General features: G+C 41.7%; 2 protein-coding genes across 2 annotated transcripts in view; both read right to left on the bottom strand.

The window, feature by feature from the left end:
- Positions 1 to 9,778, bottom strand: part of prkcz (protein kinase C, zeta) — a 63,399-nt gene extending 53,621 nt beyond the window's left edge. The window contains exons 1-4 of the mRNA XM_076045893.1: positions 9,421 to 9,778; positions 6,011 to 6,132; positions 5,677 to 5,766; positions 5,303 to 5,353 (exon numbers count right to left, since the gene is read on the bottom strand). Of these exons, the coding sequence (XP_075902008.1) occupies positions 5,303 to 5,353; positions 5,677 to 5,766; positions 6,011 to 6,132; positions 9,421 to 9,497 (340 nt within the window). The 5' untranslated portion in view covers positions 9,498 to 9,778. The remainder of the gene's footprint in view (positions 1 to 5,302; positions 5,354 to 5,676; positions 5,767 to 6,010; positions 6,133 to 9,420) is intronic.
- Positions 9,779 to 10,987: 1,209 nt separating this feature from the next.
- LOC142901396 (uncharacterized) lies at positions 10,988 to 24,105 on the bottom strand. The gene is made up of 16 exons (XM_076045895.1): positions 24,051 to 24,105; positions 22,746 to 22,861; positions 21,996 to 22,086; positions 21,663 to 21,788; positions 21,025 to 21,171; positions 20,487 to 20,574; positions 19,776 to 19,920; positions 17,535 to 17,550; positions 15,426 to 15,541; positions 14,679 to 14,772; positions 14,354 to 14,479; positions 13,234 to 13,389; positions 12,732 to 12,819; positions 12,432 to 12,658; positions 12,201 to 12,328; positions 10,988 to 11,940 (listed from the first exon to the last, which is right to left on the bottom strand). Exons 1-15 carry the CDS (start codon positions 24,088 to 24,090, stop codon positions 12,252 to 12,254), a joined length of 1,653 nt encoding a protein of 550 aa, XP_075902010.1. The 5' UTR covers positions 24,091 to 24,105; the 3' UTR covers positions 10,988 to 11,940; positions 12,201 to 12,251.
- Positions 24,106 to 26,017: the final 1,912 nt, after the last annotated feature.

Here is a 26,017-nt window from a genome sequence, read left to right as displayed (position 1 = left end):
GAGAGGAAAACGAAAACCGTATGATTTTGATTTGAATATTTACCGTCTACATAAATCTTTGCTTGCGATAGAGAAACTGCCCTCTGCGAACGAGGGTCACAATACAGCAGGAGCCAATAAACTCTAGTTTTAAATCCCTCTGAGTCAAACCTTACAGTGAATTCCATATTCTGCACCAGATGCCTTGAAAGCGGTTTAAAAATCGATATAAATACACTATAAAAACACTGTTTCCAAACTTCCTGTCCTGAGCTGTGTGTTAAAAATGCTCATTAAGCCCCAGAAGCCCCCAGGATATTAGACAGTAATTTTATCATGCTACAAAAAAATCAACTCATTCTGCCCTCATTTGCCCTCCACACACAGTAACAAGTGTCCCCGACTGCACTTTGAGACAGGACGAGAAAGCAACACAGGTGTTTGCGTGGCAGTGCATTTGTCACAAGCAGCACCGCCACCAGGTAATCTGGCAACCCTGCGAGATGCCTACACAATATACACAGAAGCACTGTGGCTGAGAGGGGGAAGACATTTTGGTTTGGCTGCCAAATCATCCACAGAGTTGATTTAAAGGTCACTTGTTCCGGTGACATCTGTGTGGGGAAGCACGGACACCACCGAGGATTCACATTCATTCTGAAGCATTTTCAACGCAGAAACATCGTCAACAGTCCCAGCGAGCGTCCAACCTGAGCCACCTGAGCCTTGACGTGCCGGAGACGAGCGGCAGGCGCCGCAGCATCGGCTAAAAATAACATCGCCAACAAAATCATGACGATACACACCGTGGTGAACACACACGCAAACAAACAGCACCACAACCGGCATCACAAACAGCACCACAACCAGCATCACAACCAGCATCTCGCCCTCAGTGGCAGGTGCCGCCTGCTCGCTGCCTGCTCGCCAGACAGCAGCCTTGCAGCGCTACTGAGGACTGATAGCAGCTAGAAGCACCAGGCACGCTAGCAGGTTCCCTGCACACACACACACACACACACACACACACACACACACACACACACACACACACACACACACACACACACACACACACACACACACACACACACACACAATCTGTGGCTGTCGTGATGCTGCTGAACACTGTGAATCCATCACACTGTGCTAAACCGCAGAGGTAGAACAGGCTCCCTAAACACACACACACACACACACACACACACACACACACACACACACAACACCCACACACACACACACACACAGGGGAATGCCAAACGAGGCGAGGACGCCCTGGTCCATTGTGTCTGGTCACAGCCAGAGAGGAGAGAGGACAAGATGGAAGGATGGATGGAAGGATGGATGGATGGATGGAGGGATGGAGGGATGGAGGGATGGTGGAGGGATGTATGGAGCGATGGATGGATGTAGAGATGGACGGATAGCTCACCAGGTTCTGGTTTCCTCCTTCCTCTCAGTCAGCGGCACATAATCCAGGCTAAGTGTGCACGAGTGTGTGTGTGTGTGTGTGTGTGTGTGTGTGTGTGTGTGCGTGTGTGTGTGTTCATGTGTGTGTGTGCCAGCGAGGGATACACACTGCAACATCCCCTCCTCTGCCTCACTCTGACGATCCCTCCCTCCCTTCCTCCTCCCTCTCTCTCTCTCTCTCTCTCCTCCCAAGGTTTATTTAATTATTTTGCTCTCTCTCCCTCCCCCGCTCTCCCCCCTCCCTCCACCACCTCACAGCTGATAGCCGTCTCGCCCTCCGCCTGCCTCTTTCATTCTTCCTGTCTGTTCTTCCTCGTCCTCGTTACAGAGTCCTCTCTCTCTCTCTCTCTCTCTCTCTCTCTCTCTCTCTCTCTCTCTCTCTCTCTCTCTCTCTCTCTCTCTCTCTCTCTCTCTCTCTCTGTTTTTTAGAATTAGTGAAGAAAACCAGCATCTGCCTCCTCTCACATCTAAAAAAAATCCTCATGGAACAACACTCCCCCTCTCTCCTTCTCCTCCACCCTCTCTCTCTCCCTCAGTGTCACACTGTGTCGCTCGCCCACCTCTCAGCCTTTCTCCCTCTCTCTCTGATGCAGCAGCGCTGTAAGCTCCTCCCTGGAGAGAGAGAGAGACAGTGGTGCCACACAGCTGAAAAAAAGGAGAAGGGGATGCTGGGAAAAAAAAAAGTGGAGAGGGTGGCGGGGGTGGAGAGGGCAAGGGGGCGGAGCTGTGGGGGGTTGGGGCGTGGCCTGATGCCGGCTGGTGATGCTGGCTGGTGGGGGTGGGGACGCAGGAGGGGGAGAACCCAGCGCACGTCACTCCAGTCACGCACACACACACAGACACACATACACACACACAAGCCCATATACAGAAAGAAACATAAAGAAATTCAGTTGATTTAAGTAAATGCAGTGTGTTTAAATGCAGTGGTGAACACTGAAACTAATTGATGGACTGATCAAACATTTATCTCCTCTTGTGGTCAAATATTTGGTGTTTATGTATCAGGGAAATGAATGGCGCTAAATGTGCTGAACCTCAGCAGCAGTAATTACACTAATAAAGGAGCATGACAGTTTCTGTTCACCCTGTGACAGCTGGGAGAGGCTCCAGCAGACCCCCGAGAAGAAGCAGGTATTGGAAATGAATGCATGGTTTCAAATGGGCATATTCTGCATTAGCGCATGCTAGGTGAGAAGCAGTCATGGTTGGTTTTATCCCAGGATTGGCTCCACTTCAAAATCATTTATACATTTTTCCAAAATATAATACACACAATAGTTTTGTCTGGATCGTCTTTAATTCAGATCTAGTGGGGTACGAGAGTCCTGTCAAACTGTAAGGACACGCCGCGCTCGCTGTCTGCCAGTAAACACTGCAAAGTGTCATTTCAAACAGCAGGAGAGGCAGGATGATCATTAACCTCCTTCAGCTTTATTTATAGCGCCACCATCTGGGGTCTAAAAATGGAAGAACTGATGACAGAAAACTTGTGAGGTAAAGAAGGCAAAGTGGACCAGGCAGCGTTGGTCTTCCAACCAGAAAACAACCCAACAGCTCAAGATTGCTCACTTACTGTGTGGTTTGTCTATCAAAGGCAATGCTGCTGCACCATCTACCATGTGCCAAGTGAGCAGAAAAGCCAGGCAGCAGCAGCAGCAGTGTATTCCAGGTAGTTTCAATACCAGCAACAAACTGGTCGCCAGTCAACAAAGACACACTATGGATAAAAACCCATCAAGCAGTTGTGAAAAGAACAGGAAGACTAGCAGGGAGGTGGATGACACACAGGGAAAGATATTTTCAGAGGGAAGGAATCAACAAATATAAAGCAGAGACTCTAATAAATAAGATGAATTCATTGAAATGCCAGGCCAAGTATGATCTAAACAATATGATTACACACTTTGAAAACTACACGGCAGTTCTGGAAATTCCACAACAGATTTGCAGTGTGTGTGCGTGTGTGTATGTGTGTGTTTGTGCACAACAAAATTCACAGTCTTTACCCCCAAATGACTCACATCATTATCTGGACGCTGAGTTCCAAACGCTCAAGTTTAAAAACCTTTGATGATTCAATGTTTCCAAAGCAGCAAACCAGCTGATAGCAGCACAGCCTGGGCATCCAACAGCACAAACACCTATTAAAGGCGCAGAGTGAATGTTCCTGTCCACAGTCCTGGATGCTGCTGCACCCTCCCTTCATCTCCAGCTCTGAAAGGAAAACATCTCTCCTCTTCCTTCTCCTTCCATGTGTTGGCATCAACACGACGTGACTGACAGAAAACTCCCAGCAGGGAAAAAGTGAAATAAAAACGCACAGCAACAAAACAGCCCTGACACACAACAACAGAACTCAATCAGGTGTGTGTGTGTGTGTGTGTGTGTGTGTGTGTGTGTGTGTGTGTGTGTAAGTTCAGATGTGTGTCGTGATTATTACCTTGCAAAAAAAAAAAAAAAAACCCTTGTAAGCCAGTGGTCTGCTGCAAGCAAAGCTCAACGCTCTCCTCCCATGGAACACACTCACAGTACACTGAGTAGTGCCAGTACACTGAGTAGTGCGTGCACACACACCGCAATCTGCTGAAAGCTGCTGTCACAGCAGACACACAGTGAGGGAGTGCAGCAAACAACATGGGAGCAGCAGAGAGATTGTCGTCACATTGACACCGTTCACACCTACAGCTACTGCACACACAGCGTAGGAATGCTTTAAATAGAACATAAAAACAAATACATTTGTTTTTGTCATTTTCAATTTGTTGACCACTGGTTTCCCATTGGTCCCAACCAACAAAAGACAAAAAATAGCTGCGTTTCCATTGAGATTTTAACCTTTCAGAATGACGTCCAGTCTGTACAAGGTTCAATCCAATCGGAAATTTCGGAGTAGCGAAAGAGTTAAATCAAAGTCGTGTTTTCACTGGAATGCCTGTAAGTTGCCACTTAAAAAGATGCATCTAAATGCTGAACTGTCAGTGTTCACTTGATCGCAGCAAGTCTCACTTGGATTCATCTTTGTGTGGCGGAACTTATAACGTTTGCAAGAAGCCACGTAACCATGCGAGACTCGGCTAGCTAGCTACACATCGTGCGTTTGTAGTGTACACAATGTGTATGTCTTGTTTGTTTGTAACAGGTCCCTCTTGTAAATGAGACCCTGGGTCTCAATGAGGTTTTCAACCTGTATAAATAAAGGTCAATAAATAGATCAATAAAAACAGCCAACAAATACAAAGACGATGGCGGCCAGACCTAAATGTCTTTTACGCTATGCTGACGATCATTTATTATGCATCAGTTTATGTGACATTGACTGTATGTCCTTATAGACAGGGTGCGTATTGGATCAGTTCAGGATAATAAAACTTCAAGCAAATGATCTGAGTGAATTTTATTTAAATAAATCGACCAACTCCATTAATTCCCGCCACCAGTGTCAATACTCCAGACCGGTAATCTCTCCTTCAGGTGTGAACTTCTTGTACTTCTAGCAGGATTTTTCCACATTCTCAGTCTATCAGGTATTTTTTCTTTCAGCACCTTCACGGTATTTCAAAGTGTTTTATAAAGCCTCTCATCTGCCCATTCACACACACTTTCACACACCAACTGGCAGCTGCTGCCATGCAAGGCACTGGAAGGCCCATTGCCAGCAATCTAGGGCTCAGTGTGGGATTCAAACCGCTAAACCCATCAACAACTGTAACACCACTGCCCCATCATCATCATTATTATCATCATCATTAGCACTGTGCAAGTCTAAAGGCAAATTTGAATAAAAGCATGTTCCCTCAAGCTGGCCAACCACCTTCTACACACCACTGGGCTGGGCTGGTTTACTTACTGTCCTCTCCTGGACACGGCATGCCGGGTCTCTCTGGGATGCTGGGGAAGACTGTGAGAGGACACGGACATGGAAAGAAAACAGCACAGTTTAGCTGTTTGCTCTCAGCAGTGATGGAGGAGGAGCAGAACAGTGGCAAAACATCCTCAGGTTTTGCAAAATACAGACCATGAACAGGGTGATATGTCAACAAAGGTCAAACCAACGCTGGGACATCATCTCAACACACACTTCCATCACCAGAGTTTTTTTTCCTCAAAGCATATTTACTGAAATTCATTTTAAACTGCAACTAAAAGTAAAAACCAAAAATAAAAAGTTTTGGAATACGCAAAAGCATGACATCATAACTGGAAGTAAAGAATTGAATTTACCATGTAGAAGCAGACCGGAGCTCCTCGTTCTGTTGTAAATACGAAGAGCCTCCTGCAGCTCCATCTGAGAGGAGATGGTACAAGGGTCTCCTGCACAGGCAACACACAACACTTGAGACACACACAACCTTACACACACACACACATACACACACACACACACGATCTTTACTGAGTCTGGTGCCATTCCAGACTGAATGATGATGCTGCAGTGACAAGTTTTTTTTATTGGTCAGAAGACCTGGAAGTGAGCCAGCAGGTCTGTAAGCAGTTGAATGACGAGGCCACAGCAGGCAGGACAGGACAGAGAGGCCCAAGTGAAACACCAACCTACCTTCATCATCAATCCACTTGAGTGTGATGGGCTGCTGCTGGGCAACGCTGCACATTGTCCTCACCTCCTCACACAACTCCCCAAAGGTCAGAGTTGCTGCCAGGTCTGTGATCAGCATGTCCCTGGATGGGATGCACACAGACAAAATGTCAAAATTGACCGGCTGTGCAGAGAGGAACCAGATCAAAGAGGCCCATTCAGGAGTTCAATGAAACCAGCAACAGCACAAGCAATGCTGTCAGTGGATTCTGAGGAAGAGGAGAAACATCCACCTGTTACCTGCCTTGGCCCACTTTTGAGAAAGGTGAGTATAATAGTATAGTATATACATACTGTATATACTGTATGTACTACATATACATATATATATATACACATATACTTATATGTGTATATGTACTGTGATATGGATCTCTTGGGTCTGAAATAAAGAAATAAATATATGTAAGACTGTGAGAGGACATGAAAATGAAAAGAAAACATATTTATGCAGATGAAAGATAGACAGATAGATACACAAAGTTTGCAGCAAGTCATCACAACACTGCACTCCTGCAGACTCACTAGTGATTTACATTGTTTTATATGAGAAGACGCACAAGAAATTGAAAAGATGGAGGGAATTTTGTTTTTGTCTTGTTTTCAAATGAACCATCTCACTGTTGAAGATGGAGGAGAGAAGTGGCTGGACTGTCTGGTGTGTCTGGACTGTCTGGACTGTCTGGACTATCTGAGTGTCTGAGTGTCGGTGCTCCAGAGTGTTCTGAGCCGCTGCTACTACGACGAAACTCCACAAGAATGAGGATGAAATCTTTCTGGGTGTGTTGAGCTGAGAGTTTATGGCAGGTGTATGTTGGACTCTGACAAGGTGGAGCAGAGACACTTGGCTTCCCAGCAGGCACTGCAGCAAACAGGCAGTCTGGAATATTACCACAAGCACACGCACTCACTGTGTATCGAGTCCAACCTAGGAAAAAATTGAGTGGTGTGAATGAAAATTAAGTGTTGATTCTGCTCTGATGTGATCAATGTGATGCAGAATGTGTTGGGTTTACTTTCTGGGACATCTTGTCAAGAGTCCAACACTTCCCTTCTTTCTTCCTCATGACTACAAACCGTACAAAGACATTTGGAATTTAACACATTAGGTGTATCAAAAGTGTTGAGGATATTCTCTACTGCTTGGGTATTTGTGTGAAGAAGTGTCTCTGGTACCAGTGCCTGACCCTTGCACTGTTCACCCAGGAGTTAGCATTGCCAACATACTGCAGGGTTGGTCATTCACAAGTGCAAACCTGCCAATAAATGAGTTGATCTTTGACCCCTGGAATTACAAGACAAATATGTCACTGGCATGAAGCCATAACTGCTGAAGTTAATTGAATGCAGGTGTATCAAGCCATTAGTGGATCATTTAGAGGGTGGGAATAATAGATGCACTTTCAATCAAAATATTGACTCTTCCATACGTATTCAATACGTAGCTGAGTGGTAAGTTTGTGATTTTAAACACAGCTTTTGTCCCAAATTATGACATAGCAATTTTTTTCTGACTGTCTTTCTTTTCACTCCATTGCTTTTTATCAAGTACTCGAATTGTTCAACAATTGATGTATTGACGATTATTGTATATCATGATGTTCCCAGAGACAGACATACTTTGTCAGGTCGTCGTGCTTTGGTCAGACGACTAAATCATGGGAGGAGTCGCATAGAGAGTCAAAGCAGAGCCTATTACGAAAGCTTTTAAGCATAGTTTAGAAATTGTTGTTTGTCACACTCAAAGCAAGCCACTCACTTCACAGTCTTGCCAGTCAGAAATCTGTTTTAAGGAAGACCTTTGATTCCCTACTTTGCAGCTCGATTCATGAATGAAGTTTTTTTTTGTTTTTTTTTTTGGGGGGGGGGGGGAGACAACAACCAAGCCATGGGCACTGCCTCTGGTCTATTCAGATTCCAACTTACTTAAAGCAAATCAGATTAGAGGTTTTCAAGACCGACCTGACTGTGACACTTCTAGAGCTAAAATCACAGCAATGCCACTCCTGAACAAGGCCAGAAAAAGGAGGGGGGGGGGGAAGGGAAAAAACCCAACATGCAAACTTCCAACAACAAGTTCATCAGGTCATCCCAACAGCCTCACTGAGATGAAAAATACATCAAAATGTGAGATATTGTGACATATTTAGCACTGCCGCCCACCCACCACGTCTCTTGATAACACAACAAACTGAACAAAAATCTGAACAACATTGAAGCTCCATCAGTCATTTGAACATTTGGTTTTGGTTTGTAAAAGAGACAAATTCAACAGAAACTGGGAGTTTGAACTCTGCACCAGATGCATGCGGACTGGATTAGTGAGAACAAAGTAGCTATTCATTCTTCAGCTTTATTATTTTCCAACATTTTCTTTTTCTATTCAACCTCTTCTGATGTCTGAGGTGTTGACAGTGCACACAAGGCTCTAGATGCTGCACAATCTGTCACTGTAAGTCTGGCAAACATCTGGAAATCTTGCACTCCATTCATGAGAGCATGTGTGTGTGTTCTAGACAGATAGATAGATAGATAGATAGATAGATAGATAGATAGATAGATAGATAGATAGCAGAAAATTAGACCATGCACGTGAGGAAGAAATATTGATAAAGAAAATATTAATTGTACATTATCGTCACTGCTTGCTTTTTGTTAATGAATACATGCCTGATCATAGGAAACTTGATCTACACGTTTTGCGTCATAAAAGCTTGTCGTAAATTGACGCGAGGTAGATATATTGTTGTCTCCACCCCAAACATACACATTTGTCACCAACGCTTCTGGAAGTTTGTGGACTTTGAAACCGTAAAAAAACGTTCTTGGAGCATTCCGATGAAGCAAGAAGTCATTCACATAAACCTCCACTCCATACCTGCCACCGTTAGGCAAAGTCACAGTAAAAGAGTCTCTTCAAGACACCAAAAGGCTGTTTATGTTACATTATTCATGTAGTTTGGTTATTAGATGGACGAGCAAAAGGGGGAAGTATAGAATGTAGCTAAAGAAGACTGCAGGGCACAGCTTATCTGAGAAGATAGATATTATTTGCAACAGCAAATACCTACATGGGAGGTCTATCCTGCAATGTCAAGGCTGAAAAGAAACACTCAACTACAGTAAATACGTCTACTTTTACTATCTTCACGCAGCCAAGGAGTGTCTGGTAGCATCTGAGGTAACATCATCTCGACCTGGGTGGACTTGTGGAACCTGGTGACACCTTCTCAAGACGAACCCACAACATTGAAGCGTCTCCATTGCCATTGCCCAGATGTACCCCCCCTACCACCACCGGAAGTGTTGCAGCACCTCAACACTCCACTGTCTGGTCCCGTCTGCTGTGCTCAGCCACAGTACTGACTTACCCACAGTAGTGCGCCTTCACTTTCACCCGCTCCGAGTGCAGGTCCATGATGGATCCGTTCGACGGCAGCATTTGCATTGGAAGCGATTCTGTGGTGTTCTCCTGACTCCAGTGGACTGGACCCGAACTCACCGCTGCTGACAACCAGGCGGCTCGACAGTCAAACCTCTATGTGTCTCGGTGGTGAACATTACGGTTCGTCCACACGAGTCAAAGCGAGTTAAAGTTTGTCGAAGGTGCTTCAAAGTTACTCTCGAGACATCAGCGGCTCGTTGAAACGTCACAGGCTGTCCCTGCTGCTAAATTCCCGAGACAGTTTCCTGCTTTGCATTTCGAAATAAAATACCAGTGGTCATTCTTCTCCCTCAACCAGTCTTCGGTTTTCAGCTGGGCTTTTATTTTGATGCGGAAACTTTGCTGGCGCCGTCAGTGTTTTAGCGCGCAATGATGCTAACTTTGCCACACTTTGTCTGCTCACTATGGTTACCGGAATCCATGTTCACCTGTTATGTTATCTGGAACGGGGCGTGTTGGTCACACAACGCAAAGTTTGCAAAGTTCAATCAGCAGAGAAGTTGAAGATCAACAATAGCAACTTTGTCATTATACAATTTAACAGTAAATACGACAATGTTCTTCAGTTTTTTTTCTATATCCGAGATTATGATTTAAAACAAAATCCTACAATAACGCCCTTATGTAAAACATAAAAATATACCATATTATATAGGCTTCATACACCCTCTGAGACAAGACAAATTAAAGGCTGACAAATGACAACTGTTTTTCGAAGAGAGTATTCAAAGTCTGCGAGTACTTGCCGTTAGGACTTCACTCTACACCTTTAGTATGAGCGACACCTAGTGATTCATGTAGGAATAACAGATGGCTGATTCTGAAAAAGAATCAAATGAGTTGAAGCTCAATCAGCAGAGAAGTTGAAGACCAACAATAGCAACTTTGCCATTGTTTTTTTGTTTTGTTTTGTTTTTTTACAAATACAAATGACGTCCAGTGATGAAATATTTTCGTAAAATCAAACAATTTATCGCGTTAATTCACCTTTCAATACAAATTAAAGGCTGACGGAAGAGAAGTGTTTGTCGAAGAGCGTATTCAAGGTCTGCGGTGCTGGCAGTGAGGGCTTCACTCAAAACCTTTAGTTTTAGCGACACCTCGTGATTCATGTAGGAACAACCGATGGCTGATCTCGAAAGAAGAGTCGAACGAGGTCAACTCGTCATCAGCAACACTTCGAAATATTTTTTTTCAATTTCAGGCTATACTCTACCATGTTTTGTACCATTACGAGTTTTGTAAATATATTTGATTTAATACTGCAGGTGAAAAATGTATTGTTTCCTGAATGGTCATACCTTACCTAAATTAATCAATTAATCTGTTCTGTTCTCTTCTTTTTGGAGTCTATATTTCAAATTCTTGTCAATAAAACGTGTCAAATTTTGACAAATCTGATACAAAAATTGATCAAGGCAGCTTTATTGTCAGTCCTACAGTAAATGTAACATATACAGAGCTTTAAAAATGTTGGTCGGCAGTCCATGGTGTCAGAACATTTTATTTTTATTTTATTTAAAAAATAAAATGATAAAATAAAAATTACAGACATCATTTTTCAAGCAAAATGCAATTATTTCCAGATCCTACTAGTTTAATCATTTACAAATTATTTATAGATCCAAAAAATGTAAAAGTTCTAAAGCAAAAGTTCTGAAGCATTTGCTGGAAAAGCAAAGGCCTAATGACATCACTGCCTCCAAGGTTTTTATTTTCTCAGAGTCTCATTATCATAGACACATTTTCACCTGCGATAGTGGTAATTCCAGTAACAAGAAACAAAGTTCTTCTGAAAAAAGAAAAGAGAGAAAGGGAGAGGGAGCGAGAGATAGAGAGATAGGATGTAGAGGATGAGATCCTTCAGACTTAGATTAGATTGCAACTTTGTTGCAGCAGTCAAAAACAATACAAAAAGTAATAATAATAATAATAATAATAATAATAATAATAATAATAATAATAATAAACTACACAGTATTTACAGTATTTTATTTGTTAAACTATACTGTATTTACAAGATATACAATAAAATATAAAAAATCCATATAGTTACACGATAAACTATTAAAAAATATATATATATGAAATATATGTACAACAAACACCTGTGGCAGATGTGCAAAGGCGGGGATAAGCCAGGCTTTAGAAAACATTTGTGCATTATTTGCCATTGAGTCCAGATAAAAAGTCCAGAATGCTATCTGTCACAGAGGGGGGAAGAGTTGTACAAGGTGATGGCTCTCGGTAGGAAGGATCCTCTGAAGCGATCCTTCAGACAATGCAGCTGCCTCAGTCTCTTGGAGAAGACACACTGCTGTCTGTCCAGAGTGTGGTGGAGAGGGTGAGACCCAGGACCCGATGGAGGGACTAGGTCTCTGGGCTGGTCTGGGAACGCTATGGGGTCCCAATGGATGAGCTGGAGGAGGTGACTGGGACCAGGATACTGCAGCAGAAGAAGATCGAGAATTATATTAATTAAAGAAATAAGGCAATAAAATATTTAAAAAATACAAATAGAATATTTGTAGGTATAAAAAGAAAAAAAACAAGATATTTACATCTTATGGACAGTTGAATTTACAGCTATCTACATACTGACAATAATAAGACTTTATTGCACCTTTGAGAAAAAAGTAAAGCTGTTAAGAGGATGCATTTTATTGAGGGCAGTTACACAGCCTGATAGTTGCAGGCAGGAATTACCTGTGGTGCAGCAGTCTTGAGCTGAAGGAGCCGTTCAGGTTCTCCACAGTGTCATAGAATGGCCAGAAAAGGGCCCTGCTGACCCTGCAGGGGTTCAAGATCCTCAGGAGGTGGTTGCTGCTCTGGCCCTTTAATAGAATAACAGTAATATTTTGTTGAAGATACAATATATTAAAGTAATATATAGTACAATATTAGCATTGCATATTCTGAGGACTGTACTTGTCATACCTGGTTGGTCATTTTCTTTTTTCATCTCTTTTTTCTTGTTTTCTCCTCTATTTCTTCTTTTGCGGCGTGAGCAGTAGTAAACAAGTCCCCCAGCTATTGAGGCCACTACTATCAGCGACACAGGAACACCAACAATGACTCCCGTGTGATCAGAACCTGGTGGTCCACATTCAGCATCAGCTGATGAACTTCCTGCTTTAATCAACTCCAGATTCAAAGCTTGACATCTGGAAAGACAGAAGAGCAGGTTAGAGCAGCGTTCAGAGGAAAGGCTGTCCTGCTGTCTGAAGCTTCACTCACTGTGTGTGTGGCTGACAGGAGGAAGAGGTTCCATTTGAAAAGGTTCCACCAGGGCAGGCAGAACACTCAGTGTCTTCATACAATGAACCTGTGACAACAACATCCAACAAAGAGTTTCATTTTTTCAGTGGATTAAGTAATAATTTCAAGAAAACAATTCTAAAATCATTGAAAACAGATGCATAGACTAATAATTATTGACAAGTTTTGTTTACAGAGATTTTAAAAATCTGTTTACATTTGGGAATTTGGGAAGTTTAAAACATAATGCATATTCTAAATGTCATTGTCCAGTGTGCACAATCCACCACATGCAGTGTCTTATTCATATATAATTCATGTAATTGTGATCGACAGTTTCCAGTCAGGTTAAAATATTGTTTTTGTTTTGTGTGTGTCAATCAGGTGACATTCACAACAAGAGCAGACAGGACCGACAACTTTTGTTCCCACACAGTGAAAACTTTGGTCCACAGTCAAGAGTCAAAGTCCTGAAACCAACCTTTCTTACTGATGTATTGTCCTGGTTGGCAGCTTGAGTGTTGCTTTGCTGCTGCACAGCCTCCTTGACTGACGTCCACACAGTAGAATCCCTCCACTGGCTCACAAACTGCATTTGAAGTTGTTGTGCACGCAGTCTTTACAGTTAATCCTGAATCTGTCAACACAGAAACAAGAACTTCAATATAACAAAGCATTTTTTTCACCTTTGGCTCCTCCTCCCTAATTGTCAGTGTGGCCATCTATTGCAAAGCCAGCAAGGAACAGCAGATTTACACACATAGATCATGTCTCTCTATGTGTTCTCTCTTCACCACTCTTTATTATTAGACTGGTAGCCCTGCTTAACCTGATGACTGGAAAGAAATCACTCATGCACAAAGAAATCCTGCAATAAGAAGTGTATATATTGAACACTTTCAAAGTTTCTGAAACAAAAAAGGAGGAAAGCTTTCCTCTTGTGTCATGCTAGCTTCTGAATATTTGTGACAGCCAAACTTTGTGCAGTCTTTATCACAAATGCCAAATCATATTGATGTGACATTGTGGTTTTTGCAGTCAGTTAGCTGATGGATGCAGGTTTGGCCTTGAAGACCAGAACACACTGCTGGATTCTGGAGGCAGGGAGGTGGGGGTGGCTACGCTGTCACGCACCTGAGATTCAGGTAGGGGGCGTTATAAGGATTCTTATATATTTTGCAGGTGTGAGTGCGCTGCTGTCCATCTCGAGTGCACAGGTGTTGTGGAGGCGCATTACTGTCTTGATAATGCAGTGAAATAACAGTGAAACATTGTACCACTGGTCAATGGCACAGTCAACTGGACCTGTTCTTCGGAACTGAACAAGCCTTTTGGTCCAGAACAAGTCCAGTTGCCTCAACTTTAGCCTTCTACATTGTTTTGATAGAGTCCACATGTCAGCTGAGGATCTGCTCTGCTTTCCATTTAAAACTACAAGTTAAAGTGACTCATAGGAACTGATATCTTCACTTTCTTTTTTTATCCCTGACAGGAAGTATTTCTCACTTAATGAGATTTGCTTTGTTTGCAATACAGTCACACAAAAGCACTTCAGTAAATACATCAACAAGAGTTATTAACTGGGGGGAAGGTGGCTCTACCTGTGTCACAGCTTCGACATGGAAAACAGTGTTGGAGTCCATTTGGTTGATTCATGAAGGTTCCTCCCTCACACCTTGTGCAGGAAGTGCTTCGGTGCTGAGTACAGTCAGTTTTGACATGTTTACCTGGTGGAAAAAAACAATACATGAAGCAATGATTATAATAATCCTCAGGTCTGTTCATTTATATCTTGTGGGATGGACAGATAGATCTATGAAATGACTTTATGAAATGTGTATGTGACACCCTAAAAAATGACTGATTGCTAATGATTAGTCTATAAAATAGAGTGTAGACTAAACAACTGTGTGAGTTGGACCTTACCAACAGGACACTTTGGACAACAGTCAGTTCCACTCCAATACTCTGAAGGATGACACTGCTGGGAAAAACATCCACTGATATTCAGCAGCAGAACCTGTGAAAAGTGAAAGAGTAAAAGCTTTTTATTTTTTTCTCACTGCTAATTATTAGTTGCAGTACTTCATCAAATATATTTGTATTGAGTTGATCGTGTGTGGTATTTAAAAATCTGTCAAACACTTTCATCATACTGCCTCATATCTACATGGTCATCAGTGTTCCACATATATGCACAATAATTTTGGTTAAAAAAACAACAACAAATTATTCAACTGAACTGAAAAGTGCAGTGAGTTTTCATTGAGCATTACAGCCTCTTAGTCCTCAGTTACCACTGGCCTGTTTAGACAATTTCTCAAATGGTTTGATGGCTGAGAAATGCAATAATAATTTACAAAAAATAAACATTTTCATGAGGCTCCAGTAGAACCCCGAGACCCTGAGCTCGGGAAGAAGCAGGTATGGAAAATGAATGAATGAATGAATGAATGAATGATAAACATTTTCATATATATAATATAAAAATATAAATGTGACACAAGCTGTGTTTTCCATTTATTTATTTCTAAATATTGTCCTGAAGTGTATGAGACTGAAAAATAAAGGCAAAAGTTGATGAGGAGCAAGACACTGTATGAAATACAGCACAGTAGAAATGTATACATAAACAATATAGATAATAAAAGATTAATTTACAAATTATTTTACCATTAGAAAAGACACTGTGGCAGACTCTATCATATATCTTGAAGGAGTCATCACACTGAGTTCTGAGCAAAATGTCAACATCACCAGGACACCAACTGGAAAAATTGCATCCATCACTGGAAAAACAAGGAAAAGAAAATTCAAGTTAACACATTTAATTTGATAAAGACAAATGTTTGATTAGACTTTCCATCAACTGGAGTTTGATTTTCTATCTGTTCTATCTTTGTGTTGGAAGTGTCAAACCTTAATATTCCTGCATTGTGTTAAAATGTGATTTTATTTTGAGAAATCATTTTTCAATTTAATTTAATATATTTTAGAATCATAACTGAGGATACATTTTCTCTCACTGCTTCTCCTGCACTCAGCTTCACACCTACAGCCAATTGAAAGTTGCCAGTTGACACTGTTTCACTGTCGTAACGCTGCACTCAGACCTGAGAGCATCCTTGACTATTATCATGACTGTTATAAGGATTATTAACCACTCGTCCCTGCAATACACCTGAGGACATTTTTAAATTGCTAGCAAAACATTTATTGAAACCAGGTTGAGGACAAAATATAATTCTGCAGTCTGATTATTATGATGACACAGCTGACAATAAACTATAAAATAAGCAGTAAACTGGAAGGTAGAAAGGAGCCTGTGTGTTCATGTGTTTGTGGCTGATGGATGAGAACAGCTATGTGAAAATAATAATAAACTGAGCATAAACTTTACTATGAAGTGATTGATTTAAAATAAGTACTAATGTGTAGTGTAGAAGGGTTGAGTTGGAGCAACTGGACTCAGTTCTGGAGATCTTGAAGACGTTTGGTCTCTCATCTGAAAGGCTTCCAACTGAAGAAGCCTTGAAACATCTTCAAGATCACAAGAACGAGTCCAGTTGCTCCAACTTAACCGTTCATCTTTAAGACCTGGGAGGTTAATGCAACCGACTGGGTGGCCTGGGGGACAGCTTGATCGAGAGGGCGCCGCACACTGCAACCACCTAAGGCTGGGCCCCCCTGGTGCGAGTGGGGGACCGTGCTACGGGGCTGGAGCCCCGGGGGTGGCCTGTAGTCTAGTTTACCTTAAGATGAAGAATGAAAGGGCTGCATATTTCAAGCCAAAACCTTCCGCTTCCATTTGATGTAGGAATGTGTGTTGAAGTGTGTTTGGATGATGAGCAATTCACAGCACATTAAAAGGTGTGACAGCCAGCCCCGTTCTCTCCTACTGTGCAAAGTGGCTTGAGGTGACAGTGACCTCTCAGTGCTGCTACATGATCTCAGTGAAGTTGGCCCTCCACCCTCAAAAAAATCTTTTCAAAAATACTTTTAATCGTTTGTGCTGGATTGTACAGCAAAAAGTTTCGTTTGTGCTGCTTCACTTTTTGAGATAATAATATATCCATAACGAGTGACGTCACGCAGCCCCCCAGTATCGTTCAACTGATCTCAAAATGCTCTCGTTTGTTTGTGCCGCAAAGATTTTTGTTTGTGCTGCCTTACTATTTGAGATATTAATATATCCATGACCTGTGACGTCACGCAGAACGACAGGCAATTCTGGACACTTCTTTATTACTGAACATATTCACGTATGAAAAAGTAAAGCACAAATCAAGCACAAACAAACAAGACCATTTTGAGTTCAATGGGATGATATGGGAGGGGAGGGGTTCCGCTTGACGTCACGATGTAAAGAAGCGGCTCGCGCCCGCGCCCATCCACTTAGCAATAACGTTTAATATCTCAAAAAGTAAAGCAGCACAAACGAAACTTTTTGCTGCACAAACCAGCACAAACGATTGAAAGTATTTTGAAAATGTTTTATTGAGGGTGGGGGCGCCAACATCACGGTTGCCCCAAACTTGACGCAAACTTCTCACCTAACAAGGGCGAGGCGCGCCCTCGTGGTGAACATGCCCTAAATTTAAATGTTTTGTAAGCAACACAAGATCAGACTTACGACTTCTGACGTACAATTAACATCTGGACCTCGTTGGAAAAAACAAACAAACCAAAGCCTTGTGGTGTTTTCGGCGATCCACCACACGATCACGTCGACATTGTTCGGGTAATGTAATGTAATGTAATGCTCCGTAATCGCCTACTCACCCTCAGCCGTGAGTCTCTATCTCCAGCAGCCAACATCCACCATAGATTCATTCCACACGGACATACTGAAGCTTTTTGCTGTGACTTTCTGACTGAGAAGAAGCTGGAAAGAAGCAGGAATGAGGAAGCAAACCTCGACTTCTGTCTCAAGTGGAGTCGTGCGTCTTCACCATCAAAACCGAAAGTAAAATGTAGACCCGCCCTCATTGCTCTCTTCCCCTTTCTCAAATATTTTGTATAATATGAAATATTTTTGTTTTGGGATTTTTTTTAAATCTATATCTGTGAACAACTTCATTGTTACTTGAAAATAAAATTGATATTCTCACCAACCACCAGGGGTCTCCTGTCACACAAGCTCTTATTTAAAAAAAAAAAAAAAAAAAAAACACACACATGCTATTGTTGAGTCTCAAGGAATCTTTGAAGTTCATATCATTCAGTAAGTTCACAACTTCTTAGTCGAACTCGTCTCCAGCCAGACTGACTGAATTCATTGACATCTGCTTTGGATTTGATTCTTAAAATGTCCTCCTATGAGTTCTGATAACACAAGGTCCAGTCAATACGGTGCCTTTCAGGATATTCAGTCAGTGAGGCAGGAGCCCCCTGGTGGTTGGTAAGAATATTACATCGCTTCATGTCTCGCGGTGACCACCGCAAAAAAGCCAGTAGTGAAAGCCTCGTGGTCATGACCCAACCTCACCTGCTGTGTCCAGGACTCAGGACTCAAACTGATGACTGATCTTGCAAATTACAATTGAGGAGTAATTTCCTCCTCAAAACTACAAAAAAATAAATAAATAAAATGTAAACACACAATTCTTCTGGCAGATATTTCGATTTTTTCTGTGGGAGGAAACAGCTCCTTCAGCTAGAAAGACCACCAGCACCATCAGCAACACAATAGCAGGGAATCCTCTGCAGCTCACAGTCTCTGCTCTGTTTTCAATTGAACACTCATCACTTCAGTTGTTGAAGCATTGAGCTGTGACCAGGTCAACAGAGGTGAAGGAAGCTCAAACAGACACATTTTCAACTGCAATAGTCGTATTTCCAGTAACCATAACAAAGCTCTTCTGAAACATGAAGCTTTGTTAAAAAACAAACAACAAAAGTGAAGTTGAAGACACGCACACCTCAGCAAGGATGGCAGGTGCTGAGTCAAAGGTGAATGAAATGCAGGAAAGGCTCGCAGCACTGCAGGACTCCATGCAAAAAGAAAAATGTATTTGTGACGTACGCTTATAGCTCTTCTTCACACAGTTACACCTTGCACGCAGCCATCTTCAATAGTACGAGTCACGTGGTATTATTAACGTCACGTGACACATCAGCTGCACTAAATACGTGACAGAGATCAAATACAATAAGGCAAACATTTTGAAGAATTAAATGCATATTCTCAAAAACAGATATATAAACAAATGAAAAAGTCTGTAGTCCAGTCTGAGTCAGGGAGTCGTGAAAAATTTAAGAGCTCTGCACACTGTAGGTTTACAATATAGCAATGGACACAGGCAACCCACTGTGTATCAGCAGAAAATACACATGTAACAGTCAATTAAGAGCTTAATTAAGAACTCTTAATTAAACAATACCTAATTAAGAGGTATTTTTGCATGGAGTCCTGCAGTGCTGCGAGCCTTTTTTCCACTTTGTTAAAAAAAAAAAAAAAAAAAAAAAAAAAATGGAATCCACTCCTTTTCTTTCTTTTTTTTTGTTGCCGTCTTCATTCTTATCAATGGTCAGAACCTCTGCAATTCAGTTGGGGGAGTTCTGTTTTGTCTTTTCAGGACCAAGTGTGTTGACTCCGGATTTTGAAAAGAGACACCTTCTGCATTATACAGAAAGAAAGAGAGAGAGAGAGAGAGAGAGAGAGAGAGAGAGAGAGAGAGAAAGGGAGAGAGAGAGAGAGAGGGAGAGTGAGAGAGAGAGAGAGAAAAGAAAATAAACCTGTATTTTTTCTTTACAGAAACTAAAAGCTAAAACAACGGCAGCTTGTATCCGTCTCAATCAAGTCATTTAAGTTTCCTGACAGTCCTCCAGCCTATAGATGGCAGTATAACACCAATTTCTCTGGGACAAGATACAATATAATAAATAATATTTACTACACTGTTTAGCATTGTGTATTCTGCCAACTGTACTTTTCATACCTGCTTGGTCATTTTCATTTTCCATCTCTTTTTTCTTGTTTTCTCCTCTAGTTTTTCTTTTTCGGCGTGAGCAGTAGTAAACAAGTCCTCCAGCTATTGAGGCCACTACTATCAGCGACACAGGAACACCAACAATGACTCCCGTGTGATCAGAACCTGGTGGACCACATTCAGCATCAGCTGATGAACTTCCTGCTTTAATCAGCACCGGATTCAAAGCTTGACATCTGGAAAGACAGAAGAGCAGGTTAGAGCAGCGTTCAGAGGAAAGGCTGCCCTGCTGTCTGAAGTGTTACGTGTCAAGCAGATAGCGTGCGTTTTTGTGTTTTCACTCTACCCTCCCCTTTGTGTTTTTCCTTTTCTTTCAGGCGCTCGCCTGCAGCAGCAGGCCACGCCTCCTGTTGGCCTCCTGTCTTTCCAGATGGCCTATCAAGACGGAGGCTACCTTATATAGGCTACCTATACATTTTGCACGCACGCAGTTGATTTGTTGTTATCCCACTAGGTTTATTGGTTGTGCCACACTTGTACGTTTTCAGAGACCTTTTTTTAGATAAGGCAGTGAGGCATTTTGTTTGTTTTTCTTTAGAGTTCAGCCAGGCAGGCCTACTTTTGTTATATTGATTTCATTTATTTTGGCACAGGCACCCTGCCCCGTCCTCCCCCACCTTGTGTTCATTTATCAAAAGAAATCCTTTGTTCACTTTCATTAAGACTTGTTTGATTTTCTGATTGTCTCGTGTTTGTCCACCAACTGGGTTCACCAGGTGGATGTAACAGAAGCTTCACTCACTGTGTGTGTGGCTGACAGGAGGAAGAGGTTCCATTTGAAAAGGTTCCACCAGGGCAGGCAGAACACTCAGTGTCTTGATGCCATGAACCTGTGACAACAACATCCAACAAAGAGTTTCATTTTTTAAAAGGAGTTCTGCATAAACATAATTTTAGTGGATTAAGTAATAATTTCAAGAAAACAATTCTAAAATCATTGAAAACAGATGCATAGACTAATAATTATTGACAAGTTTTGTTTACAGAGATTTTAAAAATCTGTTTACATTTGGGAATTTGGGAAGTTTAAAACATAATGCATATTCTAAATATCATTGTCCAGTGTGCACAATCCACCACATGCAGTGTCTTATTCATATATAATTCATGTAAATGTGATCGACAGTTTCCAGAAAAGTTAAAATATTGTTTTTGTTTTGTGTGTGTCAATTAGGTGACATTCACAACAAGAGCAGACAGGACCGACAACTTTTGTTCCCACACAGTGAAAACTTTGGTCCACAGTCAAGAGTCAAAGTCCTGAAACCAACCTTTCTTACTGATGTATTGTCCTGGTTGGCAGCTTGAGTGTTGCTTTGCTGCTGCACAGCTTCCTTGACTGGCGTCCACACAGTAGAATCCCTCCACTGGCTCACAAACACAATCTGAAGTTGTTGTGCACGCAGTCTTTACAGTTAATCCTGAATCTGTCAACACAGAAACAAGAACTTCAATATAACAAAGCATTTTTTTCACCTTTGACTCTTCCTCCCTAATTGTCAGTGTGGCCATCTATTGCAAAGCCAGCAAGGAAAAGCAGATTTACACACATAGATCATGATGACACACTGGCCGAGCACAATGACCCACAAAGACTCTGGCATTAGGGACCTTTAGGATTTGGTCAAACTGGTGCTGCATGTGGGGCTGCTGTTGGTGCTTCAATGTGCAGTGGTGGCAGCTTTGTCCACTTTCACTCTTTGCTTACACATTTGTTCATGTTTGTGTTTGTTTAAGGATGTTGTGACTGGTGGTTGTTTCTGTTATTGTTGTTCCTACTCTGGTGTCACTCACCACTGCTGCCCCTCTTTAATGTTTCATTGTCTTTCTGTATGTTCTCTCTTCATTATCCTTTTATTGGACTCGGGGCTCTACTGAACCTGATGATTGATGATGATTGATGATGATTGATGATTACCTGCATCACAGTTTTGACATGCAAAACAGTGTTGGAGTTCGTTTTGCTGATGCATGAAGGTTCCTTCTCGACACCCCCTGCAGGATGTTGGACGGATTTCATTGCAGTCTTTCCTCACATATTCACCTGGTGAAAAAATAAGTAATTGAATAATCATAATAACACTCAGGTCTCTTTATGTTTGGGGAGGTGGACACATAGATGTATAATATTACTTTATTATCTGTTTCTGTGACACACCTCCATCATTAAAAACACTAAAAATGACTGATTGATAATAATGAGACTCTAAAGTAAAATGTAGACTGAAAAACTGTTTGAGTTGGATCTTACCAGGAGGACACTTTGCACAACAGTTAGTCCCAAGCATGTACTCTGAATGATAACATTGGGAGGAACATCCACTGATACTCAGCAGCAGAATCTGTGAAAAGTAAAAGACACTCACTGTCACGGCCAAGTTGTAGTTGCAGTACTTTAGCATGTATTTATATTGAGCTGGTTGTGTGTGGCATTTAACACTGTGTGAAACAGTTGTGTCAGACTGCTTCACTTCTGCAGTGCCATTAGTGTTTCACATATATATTCAATATTTCACTCAGGGTGGTGGGGAGGCAGGAAGGAGGCCACCACAAGTTTACAGCCTTGTTTGTTGCATACAGGTTAATTCACTATTTCTGACATTTAAAGTAAGCTTGACGCTCTCAAGTTGAGAAATAAAGTGGAAACTAAAGGACTTGACTGCTCTGTGTCAAAATCTCAGTGTGTTTGAAATGCTCTTTGTTTCTCAGCACCAACCTGTTGCTAGATCACCAACTGAACTGAAAAGTGCAGTGAGTTTTCTTTTAGCAGTACAGCTTCTTAGTCCTCAGTTACCACTGGCCTGTTTACACACTTTCAAACTTTTTTGAAACAAGCTGTGTTTTCCATTTATTTATTTCTAAATATTGTCCTGAAGTGTATGAGACTGAGAAATAAAGGCAAAAGTTGATGAGGAGCAAGACACTGTATGAAATACAGCACAGTAGAAATGTATACATAAACAATATAGATAATAAAAGATTAATTTACAAATTATTTTACCATTAGAAAAGACACTGTGGCAGACTCTATCATATATCTTGAAGGAGTCATCACACTGAGTTCTGAGCAAAATGTCAACATCACCAGGACACCAAATGGAAAAACTGCATCCATCACTGGAAAAACAAGGAAAAGAAAATTCAAGTTAACACATTTAATTTGATAAAGACAAATGTTTGATTAGACTTTCCATCAACTGGAGTTTGATTTTCTATCTGTTCTATCTTTGTGTTGGAAGTGTCAAACCTTAATATTCCTGCATTGTGTTAAAATGTGCTTTTATTTTGAGAAATCATTTTTCAATTTAATTTAATATATTTTAGAATCATAACTGAGGATACATTTTCTCTCACTGCTTCTCCTGCACTCAGCTTCACACCTACAGCCAATTGAAAGTTGCCAGTTGACACTGCTTTACTGTAGTAACGCTGCACTTAGACCTGAGAGCATCCTTGACTATTATCATGACTTTTATAAGGATTATTAACCACTCGTCCCTGCAATACACCTGAGGACATTTTTAAATTGCTAGCAAAACATTTTTTGAAACCAGGTTGGGGACAAAATATAATTCTGCAGTCTGATTATTATGATGACACAGCTGACAATAAACTGTAAACTAAGTAGTAAACTGGAAGGTAGAAAGGAGTCTAAAAGATTTAGGCAAGACACAGAAATGAATCACTGATCATTTTTCAGTGAGTCTTCAGAAAAAGAATGTGAATACGAGTCATCAGGAAATGTCTGAGTGTGTTCATGTGTTTGTGGCTGATGGATGGACAAGTGAACTGACACGTATCCAACACACAGTGAGAACAGCTACGTGAACATAATAATAAACTGAGCATAAACTTTACTATGAAGTGATTGATTTAAAAATAAGTACTAATGTGTAGTGTAGAAGGGTTGAGTTGGAGCAACTGGACTCAGTTCTGGAGATCTTGAAGACGTTTGGTCTCTCTCTGGTGAACATGCACTCAATTTAATTGTTTTGTAAGCAACACAAGATCAGACTTACGACTTCTGACGTACAATTAACATCTGGACCTCGTTGGAAAAAACAAACAAACCAAAGCCTTGTGGTGTTTTCGGCGATCCACCACACGATCACGTCGACATTGTTCGGGTAATGTAATGTAATGTAATGTAATGCTCCGTAATTGCCTACTCACCCTCAGCCGTGAGTCTCTATCTCCAGCAGCCAACATCCACCATAGATTCATTCCACACGGACATACTGAAGCTTTTTGCTGCGACTTTCTGACTGAGAAGAAGCTGGAAAGAAGCAGGAATGAGGAAGCAAACCTCGACTTCTGTCCCAAGTGGAGTCGCGCGTCTTCACCATCAAAACCGAAAGTAAAATGTAGACCCGCCCTCATTGCTCTCTCCCCCTTTCTCAAATATTTTGTATAATATGAAATATTTTTGTTTTGGGATTTTTTTTTTTAATCTATATCTGTGAACAACTTCATTGTTACTTGAAAATAAAATTGATATTCTCACCAACCACCAGGGGTCTCCTGTCACACAAGCTCTTATTTAAAAAAAAAAAAAAAAAAACACACACACACACACATGCTATTGTTCAGTGTACTATGAAGTGATTGATTTAAAATAAGTACTAATGTGTAGTGTAGAAGGGTTGAGTTGGAGCAACTGGACTCAGTTCTGGAGATCTTGAAGACGTTTGGTCTCTCATCTGAAAGGCTTCCAACTGAAGAAGCCTTGAAACATCTTCAAGATCACAAGAACGAGTCCAGTTGCTCCAACTTAACCGTTCATCTTTAAGACCTGGGAGGTTAATGCAACCGACTGGGTGGCCTGGGGGACAGCTTGATCGAGAGGGCGCCGCACACTGCAACCACCTAAGGCTGGGCCCCCCTGGTGCGAGTGGGGGACCGTGCTACGGGGCTGGAGCCCCGGGGGTGGCCTGTAGTCTAGTTTACCTTAAGATGAAGAATGAAAGGGCTGCATATTTCAAGCCAAAACCTTCCGCTTCCATTTGATGTAGGAATGTGTGTTGAAGTGTGTTTGGATGATGAGCAATTCACAGCACATTAAAAGGTGTGACAGCCAGCCCCGTTCTCTCCTACTGTGCAAAGTGGCTTGAGGTGACAGTGACCTCTCAGTGCTGCTACATGATCTCAGTGAAGTTGGCCCTCCACCCTCAAAAAAATCTTTTCAAAAATACTTTTAATCGTTTGTGCTGGATTGTACAGCAAAAAGTTTCGTTTGTGCTGCTTCACTTTTTGAGATAATAATATATCCATAACGAGTGACGTCACGCAGCCCCCCAGTATCGTTCAACTGATCTCAAAATGCTCTCGTTTGTTTGTGCCGCAAAGATTTTTGTTTGTGCTGCCTTACTATTTGAGATATTAATATATCCATGACCTGTGACGTCACGCGGAACGACAGGCAATTCTGGACACTTCTTTATTACTGAACATATTCACGTATGAAAAAGTAAAGCACAAATCAAGCACAAACAAACAAGACCATTTTGAGTTCAATGGGATGATATGGGAGGGGAGGGGTTCCGCTTGACGTCACGATGTAAAGAAGCGGCTCGCGCCCGCGCCCATCCACTTAGCAATAACGTTTAATATCTCAAAAAGTAAAGCAGCACAAACGAAACTTTTTGCTGCACAAACCAGCACAAACGATTGAAAGTATTTTGAAAATGTTTTATTGAGGGTGGGGGCGCCAACATCACGGTTGCCCCAAACTTGACGCAAACTTCTCACCTAACAAGGGCGAGGCGCGCCCTCGTGGTGAACATGCCCTAAATTTAAATGTTTTGTAAGCAACACAAGATCAGACTTACGACTTCTGACGTACAATTAACATCTGGACCTCGTTGGAAAAAACAAACAAACCAAAGCCTTGTGGTGTTTTCGGCGATCCACCACACGATCACGTCGACATTGTTCGGGTAATGTAATGTAATGTAATGTAATGTAATGCTCCGTAATCGCCTACTCACCCTCAGCCGTGAGTCTCTATCTCCAGCAGCCAACATCCACCATAGATTCATTCCACACGGACATACTGAAGCTTTTTGCTGCGACTTTCTGACTGAGAAGAAGCTGGAAAGAAGCAGGAATGAGGAAGCAAACCTCGACTTCTGTCCCAAGTGGACTCGTGCGTCTTCACCATCAAAACCGAAAGTAAAATGTAGACCCGCCCTCATTGCGCTCTTCCCCTTTCTCAAATATTTTGTATAATATGAAATATTTTTGTTTTGGGATTTTTTTTAAATCTATATCTGT

Source organism: Nelusetta ayraudi, unplaced genomic scaffold (assembly GCF_046127955.1).
Source record: "Nelusetta ayraudi isolate G7.1 ecotype Tasmania unplaced genomic scaffold, CSIRO-AGI_Nayr_v1 ptg000088l, whole genome shotgun sequence".
Classification (NCBI taxonomy): domain Eukaryota; kingdom Metazoa; phylum Chordata; class Actinopteri; order Tetraodontiformes; family Monacanthidae; genus Nelusetta; species Nelusetta ayraudi.
Note: the sequence above shows the minus strand (reverse complement) of the source record. Positions and strands in the feature narration are given on the sequence as shown.

Coding starts and splice junctions, on each gene's coding strand:
- LOC142901396 (XM_076045895.1), bottom strand. CDS start 24,090: ATGGTGAAGACGCGCGACTCCACTTGGGACAGAAGTCGAG. Junction 14,480..14,678: donor TTGTCCAAAGTGTCCTGTTG/GTAAGGTCCAAC, acceptor TTTTTCCACCAG/GTAAACATGTCAAAACTGAC. Junction 12,329..12,431: donor AAAAGAAAATGACCAACCAG/GTATGACAAGTA, acceptor ATTCTATTAAAG/GGCCAGAGCAGCAACCACCT.